The 24,644-nt window shown below is 43.8% G+C and overlaps 1 protein-coding gene across 5 annotated transcripts in view; it reads left to right on the top strand.

The window, feature by feature from the left end:
* The window catches only part of usp9 (ubiquitin specific peptidase 9), a 379,823-nt gene that overhangs the window by 110,005 nt on the left and 245,174 nt on the right, over positions 1–24,644 (top strand). For all 5 annotated transcript variants that reach the window (XM_038802114.1, XM_038802113.1, XM_038802112.1 and 2 more), the window contains exons 6-8: positions 13,381–13,599; positions 17,300–17,415; positions 24,374–24,625. In XM_038802114.1, coding sequence (XP_038658042.1) covers positions 13,381–13,599; positions 17,300–17,415; positions 24,374–24,625 — 587 coding nt within the window. The remainder of the gene's footprint in view (positions 1–13,380; positions 13,600–17,299; positions 17,416–24,373; positions 24,626–24,644) is intronic.

Here is a 24,644-nt window from a genome sequence, read left to right as displayed (position 1 = left end):
GAGGGAGAGAGGCCTCTTTGTTCTCTTTGATGCCGCCGGATCGCTCCGCTGTCGAGGGCCCAGTTCCCCTGCCACTGATTTCGCGCGAGTTTGAATTTTTTCCCCTTCCCGCCTCCCATTGCGGAGACCCCCTGAAAAAAGCCCCGACTTCGTTGTCCTGCGGGAGCCCCCTTTTTTTTTTTTGCAGCCGCTCCGCTCGCGAACTGGAAGTCGAATCCATAAGCTGTCTTTTTAAACATCTATGCAACAACTTGCATTGTGACAAATATTTTCAACTTCACATACAAATTCATAACACCTGGGGCAAAATTCTCCCCTACCCGGCGGGGCGGAAGTTCCCGGCGTAGCAGAGTGGTGCTAACCACTCCGGCGTCGGGCCTCCCCAAAGGTGCGGAATTCTCTGAACCTTTAGGGGCTAGGCCCGTGCCGGAGTGGCTCCCGCTCCACCGACGGGCGCCAATGGACTTTGGCACCATGCTGCCCGGCGTCGGGGCTGGCCGAAAGGCATGCGCGGGTCGGCGTGCGTCCGCGCATGCGCCGGGTCGTCAGCGGCCGCTGACGTCACCACCGGCGCATGCCCGGTGGACGGGGTCTCTTCCGCCTCCGCCATGGTGGAGGCCTTGGCGGCGGCGGAAGAAAGAGTGCCCCCACAGCACAGGCCCACCCGCCGATCGGTGGGACCCGATTGCTGGCTAGGCCACCGTGGAGGAACACCCTGGAGTCCGATCGCCCCGCGCCCCCCCGGGGCCCGCTCGCGCCTGCACAGAGGTGGTTTAAACCACGTCGGCGGGAGAGGCCTGACAGCGGGTGCGCGCCGACTGGCGGGGTGTGATTCCCACCCCCGCCGATTCCCGGGTGGCGGAGAATTCCTGCCATGGCAGGGGCGGCATTTACGCTGGCCCCGGGCGATTTCCTGACCCTGCGGGGGGGTTGGAGAATTCCACCCCTGATATATTTTTTGACAAAAAAAACAAAAGCAACCCTTGCAGCAGCTGTCGGGTTTTCTTTCTCTATTCCCATAAACATATCACTCTTTCAAAAAAAACTTTCTGCTGTGTGGGATAGCACTGTTCGCGTTCATAAAAAATTCTAGCCTGTTTAATTGGTGGCTTGCTAATTGGCAACTGAAGCACCGTATTTTCAGAAAATAATTGGAGTGAGAAGATAAATTTAGGCACTGAAGGATGTGCAAGGATTGATGCAGAGATGCAGATTCAAAATTCTTTGGAGATGTAGGGAGATAAAGCCTCAAAATATAATTGAGTTAAATAGGAGAAAACAGTACAAGTACTAATAGCTTATGATACAAGGCAATGTTTGGGCCACAGATACTTGTGTATATGGTTTTGGGTGCTAAATGATGAAAAGCACATTAAAAGCCATATCCCGTGAAATTCATGGAGTTAAATTTATTCTTGATTGAATATCTAAGAGATTCCTAATGATTTCTTGGTGTTAAATTCGAAATTAATTTGATGCCATTGTTGCAGCTTAATAAAAGAGGAGATCCCTGAAGATCTGAAGGTTCCTGGTTCAGTCACAGATTTAGGCACAACGCCACATGCTGGCTTTCCTCGCTATCTGTGAAGTATAATTGTGTTTTGTTTCCCTTTAAGGGACTTTCTATTTAATTTGTTTATTTGTTTTAGTTTACTTGGTTAGTTACGTTGATCATGGGGCGGCAGGGTGATGCAGTGGTTAGCACTGCTGCTTCGTGGCACTGAGGATCCAGGTTCGATCCCGGCCCCGGGTCACTGCCCGTGTCTGCGTGGGTCTCACCCCCACAACCCAAGGATGTGCAGGGTAGGTGGTTTGGCCACACTAAATTGCCCCTTAATTGGAAAATGAAACAAATATTTATGTTGGCAAAATAGTTTGATGTTGACCCACCCAATCCAACAGTGATGTAAAAACCTGTCGGTGAATCATTTCTGGAATTTTACAGATTTTTTTTAACCTTATTGCGTGGGTGAACAGAAGTGGGATTTTAGATTCTCCGCACTCCTGATTAAATGATCAGGCAGCCAGTGCTGAATGAGCCAAAATTCCCTCCAATTAAATATTGAGGAGAATGAAGCCACTTGTGTTTGGAGCTGCTTCAATCTTTGTTTCCTCTCAACTTCATCCATCCCTCTCTCTGGCAACAGCCCAAAATGGGGCCAGTCTGTTTGCAACTTTGGTGTCACGTTTGGTCATAAGACAAGCCTCTGACCTCTTAATTCAGGCACCATGAAGATTGCCCATCTCCACCTCCATAATAACAGGTGGTTTCAGCTCATCTGCTGCTGAAACCTTCCTGTGTGCCTTTAATAGTTCAAAACTCGACTGTTCAAACACAAATGGCTGTTCACCTACATTCTGCTCTCCATAAACTCAGCTGCCTCTGTCTTAACTCACAAGTCCTTTTCCCCTACAACCCATGCGCTCACTGACCTACATTTGCTCCCGATCAGGCAGCGTCATGACTGTAGAATTCTCATCACTGTTTTAAAATCCCTCCATGGCTGTGCCCCTCCTTATGTCTGTAATCTCCTCCGACCTCACAACCCTTTGAGATATCTGCATTCCTCTAATTGTCAGATGTTTTTGACTCGTTACTGCCCTCTGAACTGGTTTAGCGGGCCTTAAGGGATGAGAAACAAATGCTTGCCTTGCTATGACATCCATACCCCATGAAAGAATAAAGGGAAAAAGAACCCCTCCAATATCTGCCCTCTCCTGATTCTGCATTCCCATTTATAATTGGTTCAGTTACTTGGGGCCACATCCTCTGGAATTCCCTCCTTAAACCTATGCCACAGGGCAGCATGGTGGCGCAGTGGGTTAGCCCTGTTGCCTCACGGCGCCGAGGTCCCTGGTTCGATCCCGGCTCTTGATCACTGTCCGTGTGGAGTTTGCACATTCTCCCCGTGTTTGCGTGGGTTTCGCTCCCACAATCCAAAAATGTGCAGGGTAGGTGAATTGGCCACGCTAAATTGCCCCTTAATTGGAAAAATGAATTGGTACTCTAAATTTTTTAAAAAAGCTATGCCACTCTATTTTACTGTCCTCCTTTAAGACGCACCATAAAGCCTCCTCCCAAGCCGTTGGTTATCTGATATAATATGTCCTTATGTGGCCGAATCATATTTTGTCTTGTATGCTCCTGTGAAGTGCCTTGGGATGTTTCATAATGTCAAAGACGCTAAATATAAATGATTGTACTCCGAATATTACTCTTTCCAGTTCTTGAGCTTCCACCAGGATTGTTTATCATGTGTCTGCAGAAGACAAATGCAGAAGACCCCTTTAAAATGCTTGAGTCGTAATTAGAGAGACTGATACGAACACCCATGTTCTGCCCAAGCTCTTTGGCATAGCGATGGATTTTGTGATTGCAGCACCGTCGTATTTAACTGTCAAAATTCATTATAGCCAAAAAAAAAGAAATGCTGGAAAGTAGGCCAGAGAGAGTGTTTTAGGTTGAGTGGCTTTTGATCGGATTTTTTGAGATTTCTGGTTTTATTTTAGATTTCCAGCATCCCCATTATTTTGCTTTTGTTTCATTATGTTTTTCTTTGAATCGGTGAGGATGTCCAACCATTTTATTTTTTGAGGCCACAATTCCATTATTTTCTGAACAGGGGGCTGATGAGAAAATTTCAGAATGAGAAGATTGGGCACAAGACTCGCCGGGACCCCTCTCTTTTCTCTGACCCCCGCTGCGCCCCCCCCCCCCCCCCCCCCCCCCCCCCCCCCCCCCCTCCTCTTTTCCATAACCCCTCATGCGTTTGACAACACCTGGATAATACTTTGGCCATTTTACTGATGGGTTATAATCAGAACTTTTACTGTATTGATGTTAAAGCTGAAATTTGGTCCTACTTTTTGTGAAATGTTTTATTGATTGATTTAACTAACTGTCACGTGTACCGAAATACAGTTAAAAGTATTTTTCTGCGGCCGAGGGAACGTACACTACTTGCATAGTAGACAAAAAAATAATCAACAGAGTATATTGACAAATGGTACATCGACAAACAGTGACTGGTTACAGTAGGGAACAAGGGGCCAAACAAAGCAAATACATGGGCAAGAGCAGCATAGGGCGTCGTGAATAGTGTTCTTACGGGGAACAGATCAGTCTGAGAAGGAGTCGTTGAGGAGCCTTGTAGCTGTGGCGAATAAGCTGGTCCTTTGCCTGGATGTGTGCGTCTTCAGATTTCTGTACCATTTGCCTGATGGAAGGGTCTGGAAGAAGGCAATGCGTGGGTGGGGAGGGTTCTCTGATAATACTGTCTGCCTTCCTGAGGCAACGGGAGGTGTATACACAATCAATGTGAGGGTGGCAAGCTTGTGTGATGCGTTAACCTGAGTTCACCACACTCTGCAGTTTCTTACCGTCTTGGACCGAGCAGTTACCATACCAAGCTGTGATGCAGCCAGATAGGATGCTCTCTATCGCACATCTGTAGAAGTTTGTGAGAGTCTATGCAGACACACTGGATTTCTTTAGCTTCCGTAGGAAGTAGAGACGTTGTTGGGGTTTCTTGACTGTTGCATCAACATGAGTGGACCACAACAGACTTTAATGATGGTGACCCCCAGGAACTTAAAGCTATGACCATCTCCACTTCGGAGCCATTGATGCAGATGGAGGTGTGTGTCGTGCTACGCTTCCTGATGTCGATGATCATTTCCTTGGTCTTTCTGACAGAGAGAGGTTGTTTTCGGAACACCATGCAACCAAGTGATTTATTCTGTAGTCTGGTTCATCGTTATTTGAGATACGGCCCACCGCAAACGTATCATCCGCAAACTTATAGATTGAATTGGAGTTAGATCTTGCCACACACGTGTGTGTGTGTGTGTGTGTGTGTGTGTGTGTGTGTGTGTGTGTGTGTGTGTGTGTGTGTGTGTGTGTGTGTGTGTGTGTGTGTGTGTGTGTGTGTGTGTGTAGGGAGTACAGTAGAGGGCTGAGCACACATCAATGCGGGGCCCGATGTTGAGGACTATTGTGGAGGAGGTTCCATTGCCTATCCTGACAGATTGTGGTCTGTTGGTGAGGAAATCAAGGATCCAGCTGCATAGGGAGGGGTCAAGTCTAAGATTGCATAGTTTGGTTATTAGTCTTGTTGGGAAAAATGTGTTGAAGGCGGAGCTGTAGTTTATGAACAGTCTTACGTCGGTGTCCTGGTTGTCGAGGTATTCAAGTCTTGATTGTAGAACCAGGGAGATCGCATCTGCTGTGGACTGGTTGCGTATTGTGCCAACTGCAGTGGATCGAGACCGCATGGGAAGCTGCCGTTGATTCTTCTCCTGACCAGCTGCTGGAAGCATTTCATGATAACAAACGTCAGGGCCACCGGGCAGTCGTTGTTGAGGCAGGCTACCTTGGTCGTCTTTGGTACTGGTATTATGGTGGTGGTCTTGAAGGAGGTGGGGACCTCAGAGCGGAGGAGTGAGGTGTTGAAGGTATCTGCGAATACACTCGCCAGCTGGTCTGCGCAGGCTGCGTGCTCGCCCAGGGACTCGGTTGGGGCCCGTCGCTTTCCACCGATTCACTTTCAAGGAGGCAGCTCTTACCTCTGAGGCTGTAATAGTGGGCATGGGTGTGTCCACGGCTGTTGGGGCTGGTGGCACTGATGCATTGGCTGACTGCTCAAAGCGGGCATAGAACTTGTTCAGGTCATCGGGTGGGGATGCTCCAGCCCCAGATATTCTGCCTGGCCTTGCTTTGTAGCCTGTGATCTTGTGTATGCTCTGCCATAAGTGTCGTTGGCCTGGGATTCTACATGTTCTCGATTGACCACAGAATATGACAGGAACAGGTTCCAATTAAATGGGTTTACTTGAAAATTTCAGTTCACCTAAATTACTCAAGTTAGCATATTTAATCGTAGTCACTTGCATAGTATTACATTTTATTCGCAGCTTAGAACCCAGTTTATGGCCATGTTCATGCTGCACAGGAGCTGTGAAACCCTTTCATGATCTTATTTTTTTTCTTAATATAAATTTTAAGTACCCAATTTAATTTTTTTCCAACTAAGGGGCAATTTAGTGTGGCCAGTCCACCTATCATGCACATCTTTGGATTGTGTGGGGAAGATCCATGCAGATCCGGGAGAATGTGAGAACTCCACATGGACGGTGACCCGGGGCTGGGATCGAACCCGGGTCTCGGCACAGTGAGGCAGCGGTACTCACCACTGCGCCACCGTGCTGCCCCTCCTTTCTTGATCTTAGATGATCTTAGACCTCTAACAGGTCACCGTCAGTTTTCTTTTCTGGAGAAAAGAGCCGTAGTCAGTTCAATCTTTACTGATGGGTTTAGCCCCTAGTTCTGATATCATTCCAGGAATTTTTTTTTTTTATTACCTCTTTTCTGGTACTTCTACATATTTTTATATCATACGAAGACCAGTTTACGTAAATGATTAACTCCAATGGTCCAAGCACTAATTGTAATGGAAAACTGGTTCCAATTCTTTTGTCACTGAGTAACTGCCTTTACCCCTGTCTGTTTTCTTTTTATAGCAGCTTGCTATCCATTCTGCTATTTTTACATGTTCCTTTAGTCATGAATCTGCTATGCAGTATCATATTGAAGGTGCCTTGAGAATTCAAATATGTTACGTCTATTGTGTTACCCTTGTCTATCCTGGTACTTGAAGTTTTACACTTATTTTGTTCTATTTCAGCTGCAGTATGTTGAGGCTGGACAAGTGGGAAGAACTGTCTAAGATTCTATTTAAAAACAATGTTGCACTGTCAAATTAATAAATAAATTTACTGTCCTATTGAAAAATAATGTATTGATTTTGTTTCTCTCAAATGTGCTGGTTTTAATCAGAGTTGCTGACAAAATTTTGCATCATATAAGTTGATTATTTTGTAGTGTGTATGATTTCATGATTGCAGTCATAATATGGAAATGTGATACTATTTTGTCTAAATTATTGGGGGCTCCTAAGTTTAACCTGCTTGAATTTTGCACATAAATATGAAAGCATAAATATAGAGATAGATGCATAATTTGGTGTAACAAATCATTAAGTGGTTTTCTTTTCATTTTAAGTCATTGTTGTTTCAGTGGATGCTAATGTATCATAAGAACACAAAAATATTAGGAGTAGACCGCACGGCCTGAACCTGCTCCATGATTTCATAGGATCATGGCTGATAATTGGCCTTAGCTTCACTTTCCTGCCTGCTCCTCATCCCCTTTGGTTCACAGAGGGGCCACAAAATCTTTCCATCTCTACCTTAACTATATTCACCAAGGAGCATCCGCCACCATTTGGGGTAGAACATTCCAAAGATTCACAACCCTGGATGAAATTTCTCCTTATCTCGGACTTAAATGTTTGGCGCATTGTATTCTAGAGTCTAGTGCCAGGGGAAACATCCCCCTTCAGAATCTGCATGTTTCAATGAGATCGCAACTGGTTTTTCTTTACTTCAGAAAATATAAGCCCAATTTATTCAGCCACTCGGCATAAGACAGACAACCCATTAATCTCGGGAACCAACCTCTCGAAACAACGTGTCACCACCCCCAATGCAAGTATAACATTCCTCAGAAAGGAACCAAATTGAACACTGGTCCAGGTGTGAATAAACCAAAGCCCTGTACATTGTGTTCCAATTTTCCTTTATAATAAAGACCAACATGAATCCCTTCTGAATTGCTTGTGGAACCTGCCTACTAACATTGTGTTCCTTCCTTGAGTATGCGCAGCACCAATATTTGCAGGTTTCATGTCTTATTTTGTTTTTCTCCAACCAAAGTGCACTTTCCCACATTATATTCTACCTGCCATCTTGCTGCTGAATCAGTAAACCTGTCCCTATCACTTTGTAGCCACTTTCTGTCGTCTTTGTGGCTTACATTCCACTTAGCTTTGTGTTGTCAGCAACGCTAGATACACTATTGGCTTGAGTGACTTTTCAAAGTAAATTTATGAAAACATTTAGGAAAATTATGTTCACATTTAGAATACAAAATGCCAATGAGATATTCACTGGAGCATCAGGGAGTTATAAATCCATTTCACAATTATTTGATTTCAACTGCTTTCACCAAGTCCATATATAATTGAAATTTTCACAACTTGAATTTAAAAAATAAGCTTGATGCAAGCACAACGTATTTTTTGGTCAACACCTAGATCTTGAATTGGTCAGGCTTGGGCTAACAATTGGCAAGTAACATTCACACCACACTGCCAGGCAATGACCACCTCCAACAAGGGAGGATCTAACTATCAGCCCTTGACATTCAATGGCATTACCATCACTGAATCTCCCACTATAAACATCCTCGGGGGTTACCATTGACCAGAAACTGACTGGACCAGCCATATTAGTACTGTGGCTACAAGAGCACATGAGAGGCTACGAGTACTGCAGTGCGTAACTCACCCTCTGACTCCCCAAAGCCTATCCAACAGCCACAAAGCACAAGTCAGGAGTGTGATGGAATACTCTCCACTTGCCTGCATGAACATCGCTCCAAGAATACTTAAGCTTGACACCATTCTCGACCAGCTTGATTGTTGCCCCTTCCACAAACATTCAATTCCTCCTCCACCGATGAACAGTGGCAGCAGCAGTATGTACCATCTACAAGATGCAGTGCAGGAACTCGAGGATCCTCTGGCAGCACCTTCCAAACCCATGACCATCTAGAAGGACATGATCAGCAGATACGTGGGAACACTACCACCTGGTGGTTCTCCTCCAAGGCATTCACCATCCTGACAGAAATATATTGCTGTTCTTTCACCATTGCTGGGTCACAATTGTGGAACTCCCTCCCTAACAGTTCTGTGGGTTTACCTACATTTTACCTACATCTAGCGGTTCAAGAAGGCACCCCACCACCACCACCTCGAGAGCAATTGGGGATGGACAATAAATGCTGCCCTGGTCAGCGATGCCCACATCTTGTAAAATTAATTTGAAAAACATAAAGACAGGCTGAGAATAGAAATTCAGGCAAAATAAATTCTCATGCTCATCCATAAGACCCAGAGCAGAATTAGGCCAATCGGCCCATTGAGTCTACTCCATCTATCAATCATGGCTGATACTTTTTTCTCATCAACATTCTCCTGCCTTCTCCCCATAACCCCTGATCCCCTTGTTGATCAAAAACCTATCCATCTCGGTCATATAGACACATGGTGATTTGGCCTCCACAACCTTCTGCAGCAAAGAATTCCACAGATTCACCAGCCTCTGGCTGAATGAATTCCTCCTCACCTCTGTTCTTAAGGATCGTCCCTTTAGTTTGAGATTGTGTCTTCTGCTTCTAGTTTTTCTCCACATCCACTCTATCCAGGCCACGCAGTATCCTGTAAGTTTCAATAAGATAGGGTAGCACGGTGGCGCAGTGGCTTAGCCCTGTTGCCTCACGGCGCCGAGGTCCCAGGTTCGATCCCGGCTCTGGGTCACTGTCCGTGTGGAGTTTGCACATTCTCCCTGTGTTCGCGTGGGTTTCACCCCCACAACCCAAAGATGTGCTGGTTTGGTGGATTGACCATGCTAAATTGCCCCTTAATTGGAAAAAATGAATTGGGTACTCTAAATTTAAAAAAAAAAAGTTTCAATAAGATTTCCCCCCATCCTTCAAAGCTCCAACGAGTACAGACCCAGAGTCCTCAACCGTTCCTCATACGACAAGTTCTTCATTCCAGGGATCATTCTTGTGAACCTCCTCTGGACCCTTTCCGAGACCAGCATGTCCTTTCTTAGATACGGGGCCCAAAACTGCTCACAATACTCCAAATGGGGTCTGACCAGAGCTTTATTTAGCCTCCGATGTACATCCCTGGTCTTGTATTCTAGCCCACTCTAACATGGCATTTGTCTTCCTAACTGCCAACTGAACCTGCAGGTTAACCGTAAGAGAATCGTGAACAAGGACGCCCAAGTCTCTCTGTGCTTCTGATTTCCTAAGCATTTTCCCATTTAGAAAATAGTCTATGCCTCCATTTCTAGTTCCAAATTGCACAACCTCACACTTTTCCACATTGTATTCCATCTGCCTCCTCTTTGCTTCTTTTCCCACTCTCCTAACCTGTGCAAGTCCTTCTGCAGCCTGTCTGCTTCCTCGATACTACCTGCCCCTCTACTGATCTTTGTATCATCTGGAAACTTAGCAACAGTGTCTTCAGTTCCTTCCTTCAGATCATTATTGTGAAAAGTTGTGGCCCCAGCACCGGCCCCTAAGGTACACCACTAGTCATTGGCTTCCAGCCTGAAAAAGACCGCTTTATCCCCACTCTCTGCCTTCTGCCAGTCAGCAAAACTTCTATCCATGCCAGGAACTTATCCTTAACACCATGGGCTTTTAAGTTATTTAACAGTCTCCGATGCAGCACCGTCAAAGGCCTTCTGGAAATCTAAATAAATCATGTCCACTGGTTCTCCTTTGTCCAACTTCCTTTGATACTTCCTAACAGATTTGTCAGACATGACCTCCCCTTGACAAAGCCGTGCTGACTCAGTCCTATTTTATCATGCACTTCCAAGTGCTCCGCGATCTCATCTAATGGACTTTAAAATCTTACTAATGACCAAAGTCAGGCTAACTGACCTATAATTTCCCGTCTTCTGCCTCCCTCCCTTCTTAAACAGTGATGTTACATGAGCCACTTTCCAATCCTCTGGGACCCTTCCTGCCTCCAGTGATTCCTGAAAGATCATCACCAATGCCTCCATAATCTCCTGAGCTATCTCTTGTAGAATCCTGGTGAGTAGTCCATCTGGTCCAGGTGATTTATCCACCTTCAGACCTTTCAGTTTCCCCGCAATCATCTTGGTATGGCCACTGCACATCTCTACCCCATGGCTCTCCTGGAGCTCTGTCATCCCACTGGTGTCTTCCACTGTGAAGACTGATGTAAAGTAACTATTCAGTTCATCTGCCATTTCTTTGTTTCCTCCTCCAGCCACATTTTCCAGTGTCTATTTTTGCCTTTCTTAACTTTTATATATTGAAAAAAACTCTTCCTATCTTCCTTTATATTACCAGCTAGCTTGCACTCATACTTCATCTTCTCCCCCCTTATTGTTTTTTGAGTTCTCTGCTCGTTTTTAAAGGCTTCCCAGTCCTCTGGCTTCCCACTAATCCTCACCACTTTGTATGCATTTTCTTTAGCTTTTATGCTGTCCTTGACTTCCCTCGTCAGCCATGGATGCCTTGTCTTCCCCTTAGCATGTTTCCTCCTCCTTGGGATGAATTTTTTATTGTTCCTCCCGAATAACCCCCCAAAACTCCTGCCATTGCTGTCCCAGTCTTCCCTGCTCGGCTCCTTTTCCAATCAACTCTGGCCAGCTCCTCCCTCATGTCTTTGTAGTTACCCTTATTTAATTATAATACCGTTACATCTGACTCCAGCTTCTCCCTCTCAAACTGCAGAGTAAATTCTATCATATTGTGGTCACTGCTCCCTAAGGGTTCCTTCACCTTAGAACATAGAACATGGAACAGCACAGAACAGGCCCTTCGGCCCTCAATGTTGTGCCGAGCCATGATCACCCTACTCAAACCCACGTATCCACCCTATACCCGTAACCCAACAACCCCCCCCCTTAACCTTACTTTAATTAGGACACTACGGGCAATTTAGCATGGCCAATCCACCTAACCCGCACATCTTTGGACTGTGGGAGGAAACCGGAGCACCCGGAGGAAACCCACGCACACAGGGGGAGGACGTGCAGACTCCACACAGACAGTGACCCAGCCGGGAATCGAACCTGGGACCCTGGAGCTGTGAAGCATTTATGCTAACCACCATGCTACCCTGCTGCCCATTCTATCATATTGTGGTCACTGCTCCCTAAGGGTTCCTTCACCTTAAAGATCCCTAAACAAGTCTCCTCATTAAACATCACCAAATCCAGAATTGCCTGTTCCCTAATAGGCTCTGTCACAAGCTGCTCCAAAAAACATCTGACACTCCACAAATTCCTTTTCTTGGGATGCACTACCAACCTGATTTTCCCAGTCCACCTGCATATTGAAGTCCCCATGACAATTGTAACATTGCCTTTTTTACATGCCTTTTCTATCTCCTGATTTATTTTCTGCCCCACATCCTGACTACTGCTGGGGGTCTGCACATACCCCATCAGGATCTTTTTACCTTTGCGATTCCTCAACTCTATCCACAGAGATTCTATGCCTTCTGATTCTATATCACTCCTTGCTATTGATTTAACTTCATTCCTTACTAACAAAGCAACCCCGTCCCCATTGCCCATTTGCCTGTCCTTTTGAAAGGATATTGGATATTTGGATCCCAGCCCTGATCCCCTTGTAGCCACATCTCTGTGCTGCCCACAACCGTACCGGCCAATTTCAATGTGCGCAACAAGCTAATTTACCTTGTTCCATACCTGGCTCCATCCCAGCTCTTCTATTAATTCTCAAATCAAATATTGCCATCCTGCCTAATTTTAAATGATGGCTTTAATTATTTCCCTTTGCCCGCACACATTGTCATAGATCTGGATATACCCATCCTCACTAATAAAGATCCCAATAAGGAGGATGATGAGCACTCTTGAATAGTATTCCCCCCATCTTGTTTGTGAATTGATAGGAAAAATTATGGGTCTGAAAAATGTTACAGGAATGAAAAATTGATTGGCGCAATTTTCTTGCATTAAAAAGCTCCTTGTGACCAACAGATTCCACATGCCAGTACTTCAACTCGAGAGTACCTGAATGGATTACTTCCATCAGTATTTTGAATCACTTCGGACAGTACACAATAAGAATTGTACACTGGGTTTTAAAATTTACCTTTACTTCTCCAACAGCACAGATATACCATTATTGCATGGAGAGCATCAATACCTATACTGTTGTTTTTTCTTCCCTAATTATTTGTACTATTACATCTTTTGGCTCATCTTTCTCAACAGTGTAACTTGATTTTTAAGTGAGGTTAGCATCAACACCCAACTCATCTGCACTTTACTTATAGGGAAATTAAAGATTAATTGTGAAAGTGTTCCTGTTTTTTCCTGCAAACAAACATATGGAGCACTGAATTGGAACCAAGAGCAAAACCTACCTTTGGGGCGTGTTCTCAATTTTTGGACTGATATCATTACCGAATGGCTCCCTTTCGCAGTAATACTGTGGACTTTAAACAGAAAAGTGATGAGCTGTAATTACAATTGGTAGCAGAGTACATTGGCCAAACTGGGCTGCATAGCAATATTAATGGAATATTATCCACCAATATGTGGTATTGCTCAGGTTGAGTTTTAGTATATCTGACCAGAGTTGGAAACTACCTTTTCACTGATTAATCCATCATGAAATGCATTGTTTTGAATGCACAAAGTGTAACTGATACTTTTCTTCTCTTTAAGAGGTGTATTATAAATAATACTCATCGCCTCATAGAACTGTGTGTGGCCAAGCTGTCCCAGGATTGGTTTCCCCTTCTTGAACTCCTTGCCATGGCCTTAAATCCTCACTGCAAATTTCATATCTACAATGGTACACGCCCTTCTGAGACTGTTCCTGCAGGAGTCCAGCTGGCTGAAGATGAACTCTTTGCTCGACCACCTGACCCACGCTCGCCAAAGGTTTGCAGAATCTGCCGTTTTTTGTTCTTTATGGGCTTCACTATTCTAAATTGATGGACATTTGTTGCAATTCATTGTGAACATTATAATTATATACTTGGTTTTAACTGCACTTTAGGGAACTGTAATGTTAGTTTAACTGGGCGGCATGGGCAAGTTAGTTTAATTTATGTCTGGAGGAGACAAATCTTGATTTAATGCCATCAATATATTTCCTGAAAGCAGCACTGTGCTTAGCACTATGTGGGTGCCAAACATGGAAATGTATTTTGTAGAAATTTCTAATAAGTACAAGGTGAATGAGCACACGTTTACTTTGATGCACACGTGTACAATCTTGATGTATCCATTATTATTATTCCATTGTTAATCTGGATCATTCAGACATAAGAAAGTGAAATTTTAAACATCAAGCAAATATCAAGGAATCTAGTTTCCTGGAAATCTTTGAAAGTTTATCCATTGAACACCTGAGCCATCCATACTCGATGATTTCAGAATTGATCTTGGATCTCTGCTGAATGATGAGCTTCGAGCAACAACTGGTATTCTAAAGTTGCTTAAGTGCCTTTGGATTAGGGAGGAAACATTTGTGCAGGATTCCCAATCCTTGGACTTCACAGTTCCAGTTGGAGCTTTGTGTGACTATGGACATTGAATTCGGGACAGGAAAGTCGTAGCTGTTTATATCCTTGCAAACTAGTCTCCCTGTCAGAGCTTTCTACTATGTTGTGTCCATATCCGATGGAGCACAGTTATTATGTGGAGTTGAACATCTGTGAGGAGGTGGAAAAGGTGTTAAGTGCAAAAACAATGACAAATTGGTGAATATAAAAATTGCAACAATGAGAAGTTGATTTGGGTCTTAAAGAGTTTCCATTGGGTGTTGGCCTGTGGTGCAAATTGATAATTTGGCTTTCACTGAGCTAAAGAATTTGTGGTCCAGGAAATTCATAGTTAATAGTATACTATGAATGCTGTTTCTGGATTGGAGTGAAAGCACATTAATACAAAGTAAACTGCTGGCCAGTGGTATTTAGCATGGTGGTCGGAGTATCCTGCACCTCATTGATTCAAAAAAACACAACAAAATGTCATCAGTTCATTTTGAAGTTAATGAGAAATTGGACAAGATTTCTTTGTGGAGAAAATGCTTTCTATCAAAAGTCAAGCTTGCAACTACAAGAGTTGAGAAGTATTGCACTTGTGTAACAGCTGGATCATACTGGCAGAGTACAGAGTCATAGAGATTTACACCATGAAAACAGGCCCCATGGCCCAACTTGTCCACGCCGCCCAATTTTTACCACTAAGCTAGTCCCAATTGCCCACATTTGGCCCTTAACCCTCTATACCCAACTAAACTGTCTAAATGCTTTTTAAAAGTCAAAATTGTACCCGCCTGTACTACTGCCGCTGGCAGCATGTTCCAGACACCAGCCTCTGTGAAAGAATTGCCCCTCTGGACCCTTTTGTATTTCTCCCCTCTTATCGTAAACCTATGCCCTCTAGTTTTAAACTCCCCTGCATTTGGGAAAAAATGTTATTTTATAGACCTCTATAAGATCACCCCTAAGCCCCCTATGCTCCAGGGAAAAACGTCCCAACCTATCCAGCCACTCCTTATAACTCAAACCATCAAGTCCTGGTAGCATCCTTGTAAATCATTTCTGCACTTTCTAGTTTAATAATATCCGTTCCATAATAGGGTGACCAGAACTGTACACAGTATTCGCAGTGTGGCCATACAACTTGAACAAGGCATCCCAACTCTGTATTCAGTGTTCTGACCAGTGGTTAGCACGCTGCCTCATGGCGCCGAGATATTAGGTTCGATCCTGGCCCTGGGTTCCTGTCCGTGTGAAGTTTGCACATTCTCCCTGTGTTTGCATGGGTTTCGCCCCCACAACCCAAAGATGTGCAGGATAGGTGGATTGGCCACATAAAATTGCCCCTTATAGAACATAGAACATAGAACGATACAGCGCAGTACAGGCCCTTCGGCCCTCGATGTTGCACCGACATGGAAAAAAAAACTAAAGGCCATCTAACCTACACTATGCCCTTGTAATCCATATGCTTATCCAATAAACTTTTAAATGCCCTCAATGTTGGCGAGTTCACTACTGTTGCAGGTAGGGCATTCCACGGCCTCACCACTCTTTGCGTAAAAAACCCACCTCTGACCTCTGTCCTATATCTATTACCCCTCAATTTAAGGCTATGTCCCCTCGTGCTAGCCACCCCCATCAGCGGGAGAAGGCTCTCGCTGTCCACCCTATCTACCCTCTGATCATTTTGTATGCCTCTATTAAGTCACCTCTTAACCTTCTTCTCTCTAACGAAAACAACCTCAAGTCCATCAGCCTTTCCTCATAAGATTTTCCCTCCATACCAGGCAACATCCTGGTAAATCTCCTCTGCACCCGTTCCAAAGCTTCCACGTCCTTCCTATAATGAGGCGACCAGAACTGTACGCAATACTCCAAATGCGGCCGTACTAGAGTTTTGTACAACTGCAACATGACCTCATGGCTCCGGAACTCAATCCCTCTACCAATAAAGGCCAACACACCATAGGCCGCCTTCACAACCCTATCAACCTGGGTGGCAACTTTCAGGGATCTATGTACATGGACACCGAGATCCCTCTGCTCATCCACACTACCAAGAATTTTACCATTAGCCAAATATTCCGCATTCCTGTTATTCTTTCCAAAGTGAATCACCTCACACTTCTCCACATTAAACTCCATTTGCCACCTCTCAGCCCAGCTCTGCAGCTTATCTATGTCCCTCTGTAACCTGCAACATCCTTCCGCACTGTCTACAACTCCACCGACTTTAGTGTCGTCTGCAAATTTACTCACCCATCCTTCTGCGCCCTCCTCTAGGTCATTTATAAAAATGACAAACAGCAACGGCCCCAGAACAGATCCTTGTGGTACGCCACTCGTAACTGAACTCCATTCTGAACATTTCCCATCAACTACCACTCTCTGTCTTCTTTCAACTAGCCAATTTCTGATCCACATCTCTAAATCACCCTCAATCCCCAGCCTCCGTATTTTCTGCAATAGCCGACCGTGGGGAACCTTATCAAACGCTTTACTGAAATCCATATACACCACATCAACTGCTCTACCCTCGTCTACCTGTTCAGTCACCTTCTCAAAGAACTCGATAAGGTTTGTGAGGCATGACCTACCCTTCACAAAACCATGCTGACTATCCCTAATCATATTATTCCTATCTAGATGATTATAAATCGTATCTTTTATAATCCTCTCCAAGACCTTGCCCATCACAGACGTTAGGCTCACTGGCCTATAGTTACCGGGGTTATCTCTACTCCCCTTCTTGAACTTAATTGGAAGAAATAATTGGGTACTCTATTAGAGTAGGTCCTGCCATAATTCGATGTGCCAAAATGCATCACCTCACATTTATCGAAGTTAAATTCCATCTACCATTCATCGGCTCACTGGCCCAATTGATCAAGATCGCAAAATTGTTTACTCTTGTCTTGAATAGCATTGCGGAAATCCAGGAATTGGTACCGCATTTTTTGAAGTTTGATCTAACAGTGCACGTTATAGAACGACTAGCTTTCAGTTATTACTCATAACTGCTGAAGCCGATTTTCTGTGGAGTTTAAATGTGTATAGGTAACTTGGATTGTGACTTCTAACTTCTGTAGGGTTGGCTTGTGGATCTTATCAACAAATTTGGGACATTGAATGGATTTCAGATTCTACATGATCGATTTGTCAGTGGTTCGGCATTAAATGTTCAGATAATTGCAGCACTCATCAAGTAAGTCATTTTCTTTTGATGTTTTAACCTATAAATTTGTCAAGGATTGGTGGAAATGTTCCACTACTTCCCTACCAAACAATAATGGGAAGTATTCACGTATGTATAATCAGGGCAAATTAAATGGTTTGACTTGGTGATAGCTTGAATTGGGAGAGTTGGTTATGAGGGAAATATGCTTTAGCATTCCTAACAATATATTATCACTACTGGAAGTAATCGATCGGTCTTGTATCATAGCCCCTGCTGAGGCGTCCTAACACTCTTCAATCCATGTTTAAAACATTCAGTATCTCAGTACCTCCTTTACTATAATTTTCATAGTATCTTCCTTGATAAAGACAAATGGAAACTAGTCATTTAGCACCTCAGACGTGCCTTTTGCCTCCATCCATTTTTTTGAACCCTACTTGGCTCCACCCTGAACCAGAATCTTTCTATCCGTTTATGACTTGTATGGTGATGGAGGAGTTTTGGTTTTCTCTTTTTGCATCTCATAACAACCCCTCATTTAATTTTTCACTTCCCATCTGAAATTTCTTTCATATTTATTTAAAAAAATAAGCAATTAGTATTACATATCTCAAAGACTCATGTTTGCGAGGCCAAAGTGGATTAAGATAGTGTCGTTGAAAATTTTTGCATTTGTGCTTGCAATATTATACAATCAAATGATCATGAATTTAGCTTTTGATGGTTTTGGCCCATGGTTAAATAAAGAAAGACTGCAGCTTCTCCGGCACGTGGAAATACAAAGAAGAAATAATATTGGTAGCCCACTGAACCACTAAGAAGCAAAGATGCCACAAATCTCCTTTTGTCATATTTGCCATGTTATTTGTGTTTTTTATTTTTTTTAAAACAGCATCATTATACATTTCTAGCCTTTATATTTTCCTTCGGAAGTACAATTAAATTGTGAGGCACATAGCAATCAGGAAAGTGGTCTGGGAGTGAACCTTAATGCTGGAATGATAAATGTTTGTTATGTTTTAACTGGATTAGAAATTACGATAATGTTGTTTTATAACATTTTTTTCTCTAGTTTAAAGAGGGGATTTTTTTTGGATGGATACATAATTACTCTGGAAAAATGATTAGTTGTTGACCTGAGAGCATAAGGTTTTCACGTATTCTTAAATGTCACCAATCAAGGTATAAACTATTCAGAGCTTTAGACAAGGGACTTGCTGAAAAAATGACTAATTCGTAACCTTGGCCTAGCAAACCTCAACTTTTGTTAGTGTATTCAGTCATGTTTAAAGGGGGCAGTGTTTTTCTGTAGCATCTTTGATCCAATTGTCATGTACTTTATGGCCAAATTGCCATATCATGTGCCGTAATGACTCTTTACATGGTTTTTTTTTTCTCTATGATTGTACTTCACTTTTTCCAAACTTATTTATGAACCCTGAAACTCCCCTGTATAATTTTTAGAAGAGTTTCTCAAGAATTTGTCAATTCACTCGTGCATCTCACTTCCCTTCATGTAGCGGCCGTTTATCTGAGTTTTTTTCTCTTGCTGCAATTTCCATTATTTGTGTGTGCCTTCATTTTGAAATTCTGCACATGCTAACTTCACTTTGCTGCTGTTTTGCACCCACACGAAAGTCACTACCTGAAGGTGCCAAATGATTTAAATTTTCATAGTAACTATATTGCATGACTTACTCTTCCTCTTGTAATTGAAAACAATCCTGTCAGCACAAATACGCAGCTGGAGCATGCTCATTGTTCTGGAGGAAACAACTCAACAATTTCAAGGGTAGGATCTTGGCATGGATGGAGGGTGGCTGACTGGCAGAAGGCAGAGAGTGGGGATAAAGGGGTCGTCTTCAGGATGGAAGCCAGTGACCAGTGGTGTGCCTCAGGTCTGTGCTGGGACCACAACTTGTTACAACATACATTAATGATCTGGCAGAAGAAACTGAAGACACTGTTGCTAAGTTTCCAGGTGATACAAAGATCTGTGGAGGGACAGGTAGTATTGAGGAAGCAAAGGGACTGCAGAAGGATTTGGAAAGCTAGGAAAGTGGGCAATGAAGTGGCAGATGAAATACAATGTGGAAAAGTGTGAAATTATGCACTTTGGAAGGAGGAATTTAGGCATAGACTAGTTTCTAAATCGGAGATGCTTAGGAAAGCAGAAGTTCAAAGGGACTTGGGAGTCCTTGTTCACGATTCTCTTACGGTTAACGTGCAGTTGGCAGTTAGGAAGGCAAATGCCGTGTTAGCATGTCAAGACGGCTAGAATACAAGACCAGGGATGTACTTCTGAGACTGTATAAGGCTCTGGTCAGACCCCATTTGGAGTATTGTGAGCAGTTTTGGGTCCCGTATCTAAGGAAAGATGTGCTGGCCTTGGGAAACATTCCAGAGGAGATTCACAAGAATGATCCCTGGAATGAACAGCTTTTCGTATGAGGAACTGGGTCTGTACTCGTTAGAAGAATGAGAGGGGATCTTGCTGAAACTTACAGGATACTGCGAGGCCTGGATAGAGTGGACATGGAGTGGAGAGGATGTTTCCACTTGTAGGAAAAACTAGAAGCAGAGGACACAATCAGACTAAAGGGACGATCCTTTAAAACAGATGAGGACCAATTTCTTCAGCCAGAGGGTGGTGAATCTGTGCAACTCTTTGCCGCAGAAGGCTGTGAAGGCCAAATCATTGAGTGTCTTTGAGACAGAGATGAATAGGTTCTTGATTCATAAGGGGATCAGGGGTTATGGGGAGAAGGCAGGAGAATGGGGATGGGAAAAATATCAGCCATGATTGAATGGCGGAGCAAACTCAATGGGCCGAGTGGTCTAATTCTGCTTCTGTGTCTTATGGTCAATATGGTTTTTCATAACAAGAAGTTGAGATAATTTAGCCTAATGTCTTTCACATCCTGGTCTTATTCCCGACAAGTTGAGACATAGTATTTAAATGCTGCGTTACTGTCCAAAGGCGATCTGAGTACCCGAATCTCCAAAGAAAGCTATGAAAGTGTATACCTTGCAGGGTAATTCATATTTGGAACTATCTAGGTAGGATTATACAGGCAAATACTTCAAAAGAACTCTTGTTGGGTGCTGTGAAGGGGGAGAAGGTGTGGAATGGGTGGGGTTCATTCGATTTCTGAAGAATGTTGAGCATTGTCAGTATTTTTTCATTGGCTTGTGATCTCAAGATAGGTTGATGCTTTCTGACGCTCATCTTGAAATAGTTTATGGATGAATATTAGATCTGGGACAGTATCAGTGTGAGTTGACGATGGCAAACCAATTTTCCCGCAGAAAATGTTGAATACGGATCAAATATGAGCAGTTCTTTCAAATTGCTTTTGATAAATGTAGAGATTGTCTACCATATACCACATGATTTCATAACCAGAGTTAATTCTGGATTTCGTACTCCCATCTACATTATACCTATTTTTGTTGTTTCTCCCTTTAACTGTGAAAGTTAATTTGGTTGAAAGAATTTAAGTCAATATACCTCTATTGTTTGCATGTAGTAAATTGCCCAAACAACATCTGTCCACAAATGTACTCTTTTAAGAGCTTCCTCAGGTGCTAGATGACTGGACTGTTGAGTTTGAATTGTTTTGTCTGCCAAGCGGCAGCAGACTATTAACTACCTTGAATTGATCTGCGATTTTCCAGCTGGGGCAAAATGTAGGTCACCTGTGATGACTTTATGAATGCTTCTGAAAATTGTTTCATCTTAAATCCTCTTTCTCTATATTAGTACACTTATTCTCCCCAGAGTACCATTTGTTTCCCTCTGATATTTTAAGTTCAAACTAAATATGCTAAAATTATTTTTACAGGGAAATTCCTCTTTATACAAGGGATTAGATGTCTGTGATAAAACATGGTGCAATTGGGATTAGTTTTTATTCATGTAGATTTGTCCATTTTATTTCAGGAAGGAAGGAAGCAACTAAGAAACTGCAGTCTTCACTGGAGAAGTCTAGAAACTTCTTCTCTAAGCTGCAGAACAAGTCCTTGGTAGCTTAAGCTTGGTACACTATGTCTCTTGATGCCTGTAGTTTTCAGAACTGTTCATAAATCCCACAAAAAGACTTCCGGTGACAGCGGGCGGGAGGCAGCCGCACATTGGAGGGCTCCCGTTCGGGAACGGCATTTCGGAGTTTAACGCCCGGTCCCAGGGGCACCGGAGGCGGCGAAAGCAGGGAGAAGGCACAATGAAGGGAAATGTCGAAAACAAGTTAAAAAAACGGCTGTGAAAAAAAGCAGCTGAAAGTCCAGCGGGGAGTGGAAAGGCCACCGCGGGGATGGCAAGAAAATTGGAGGCTGGGGCACCAGGGGAGGCGGCATTGCCCACGGCTGAAGAAATGACTAAGGTGATGGCCGCGGAACTCGAAAGACAGTTCACAAAGCACATGGAGGCGATGAGGAAGGAGATGGGGGTGGTATTGAAAGTGCTGGTGGAGGAGACGATTGCACCGGTGAGGGCAGCGGTCTTGAGCGCAGTGGTGCAGGTACGGGAGCAAGGTGAGGCGCTGAAGGAAGTGGAAGAGACATTATTGCAGCACAGTGATCAAATTACCTCGATGGGGAAGGAGATGCGGAAGGTGATAGAGATCAACAAGGATCTGTGAGCCAAAATGGATGACTTAGAAAACAGATCCAGGCGACAGAATCGGAGGATTGTGGGTCTTCCCGAAGGAGGGGAAGGCCCGAGGCCGACTGAGTATTTTGCCACGATGTTGGCGAAGCTATTGGGGGAGGGGGATGATCCCTCCCGATACGAACTGGATCGGGCTCATTAGTCATGGAGACCTTTATCAAAGGAGAGTGAGCCGCCAAGAGTAGTAACTTTGTGTTTTCGTAGGTACAGTGTGAAGGAGAAGGTCCTGTGCTGGGCAAGCTGAAGCGGGTGGTGCAGTGGACTGGAGCTGGTATACGCATATATGAGGACTGTACGGTGGAGCTGGTGAGGTGGGCTGCCTTCAGCCGGGTGAAGAAGGCACTGTACATCAGTGAGGTGCAGGGCAGCATACCCAGCTAAGTTGAGGGTGACCTACAAATCCAAGGACTTTTATTTCAGGACGGCGGAAGCAGCGGAGGAGTTTGTGAAGCCATAAGGACTATGGCTGAATTGAGAAATGGTCATGTACCGATGGAGCCTCATGTAACTGTGTATTTTTTCACTGCGGCTGGTGTATGTGCTAAATGAGCTAACGTATATATTTGGACAAGGGAAGAGATGGGACTTTCGCTTGCAATGATAGTTCTTTGGGGCTTGGGACTGTATGCGGGGTTTGTGTGCTAAAGGGGATTTCTTGGTTTTCCTGGGACCGGGCAAGGGGGAAAGAGACCCGGGTGGGAGCCTCCACGCTGGCCTGTTTAAGCTGGCCAGTGAACGGGGGTGAGGTGGTGGGGGGAGGGGCTGTGGCCATCAGAGCCCGGCAGAACAGGTTTCCGATGAGTCTAGCCGGGGTGGAAAGTTGGAGGGAAGGAACAGAGGTTGTGCGGAGGAGTTTTGTAAGAAGTGGAGGGGAGGAGTCAGGAGGGGTGGGGGGGGGGGGGGGGGGGGGGGGGGGGGGGGAGGGCTTGCAATGCGTGGGTGTCATTTACGGTAGCCTTTCGGGGATTGGATGTTCGGGGTGGGGGGGTGGAAACTCTATTGGTCAACGGTGACCATAGGCGATTCCGGATTCCTTTTTATTTTTTTCTCTCCTTTGTTTGTCCCACCGTGGGAGGGTTTGTTTTTATTTGATGCTTATATTGTCAGGTGGGTCGTTTGGGGTGGTGGGAGGATGGGATCGTTGTTGTTGATAAGGGAATTGACTTTGTATTTGTTCCCGTTTACCTGCTTGTTGGTGGGGGTGTAAATTCTGAACAAAATGTGAAAATGGAGAATAAAATATTTTACAAAAAAAACCCACAAAAAAGATTTGAGCATTACAGTCAATAAGAAATTATTTTGTTGGTCTTCCTCAGCGCCCAGCATGTGTGAACTTGTAGAATTTTCTCAAGATGAAAGCATCTTCATGCTTAGATCTCTATGCTCATCTGAGCCTCTAAAGCCATGCAGTGATTTACCAGGACCGAAATGCAGTGAGGCAGTTGCTAATCTACCATTACCCATCTGACGAGTGAGAAAGTTGTTTGGCAAACACCAGTGAAATGCAACATGATGAAATGTGTGATGAAAGTCAAATTTATTAACTCTTCTTTTGAACAAGTTTTAAGACTATTATCTTTATGTTGATTCAAAGCTGAAGGTTTTGGAAATTCCAATCCCTGGATAAATTTGTTGGTGTTTGGACACAATTATTTGTCACAAAAATTGTATCTCTAAGACATCAAGTTGAACGCGTTGCTGCACTGTACTTCAGAGTTCCCACAAGTTGGATTCTGTACATGTCATCTATTCAACCAAAAGTAATATGTCCAGTTAAATTGGTGCTCTTTCCACTTTTTGTACCAATCAATAGTTTTGAGAGGAACTGCATCTGAGACAGTTGTGTGGAGTAACTTGCAGACAAATTAGACCATTATTTGATAGGTCAAGTTGAGAGCACTTGGCTGCTAGCCTCAGTATTTCACTCTTTGTATGCGCCGTCAATTCAACTGTGTCCCCTCGGTCTGACTTTCCAGTCAGAAATTCAAATGTAGTTCACAAGTGAGTCTTTTGTACACAGTGGAATGGGGAAGGCTAGCAAGCAGATATCATCACCGTGTTCCTAATTTGTGAACGATTTGGGCTGTCTGAAGATTCAGCTATATCTGGATTTTGACTGAAACTAATCTTAGCTAACATCGCTGGAACTCTGCTGATTTAATTTCTTATCATTGGTGAATTTGACTTTGGTGATATGCAAAATGTTTGAGGCTTTTTGGTTTTCGGGTTTTCATTTTGTATAATGGAATTATATTTAATAGAAGCACAGAATGGTGACAACGTGAATGCTAATACATATTTTTTAATGCTCTACAGACCTTTTGGACAGTGTTATGAATTTCTTACCTTGCATACAGTGAAGAAATACTTCCTTCCAATAATAGAAATGGTTCCGCAGTTTCTAGAAAATCTAACAGACGAGGAGCTGAAAAAAGAAGCGAAGAATGAAGCCAAAAATGATGCTTTATCTATGATAATTAAATCACTGAAAAACTTAGCTTCACGGGTTCCTGGGCAGGAGGAAACGGTCAAAAATTTAGAAATATTTAGATTAAAAATGATACTAAGGTAATTATATACTACCATT

The sequence above is a fragment of the Scyliorhinus canicula genome, chromosome 7 (assembly GCF_902713615.1).
Source record: "Scyliorhinus canicula chromosome 7, sScyCan1.1, whole genome shotgun sequence".
In the NCBI taxonomy this organism is placed as follows: Eukaryota; Metazoa; Chordata; class Chondrichthyes; order Carcharhiniformes; family Scyliorhinidae; genus Scyliorhinus; species Scyliorhinus canicula.
Note: the sequence above shows the minus strand (reverse complement) of the source record. Positions and strands in the feature narration are given on the sequence as shown.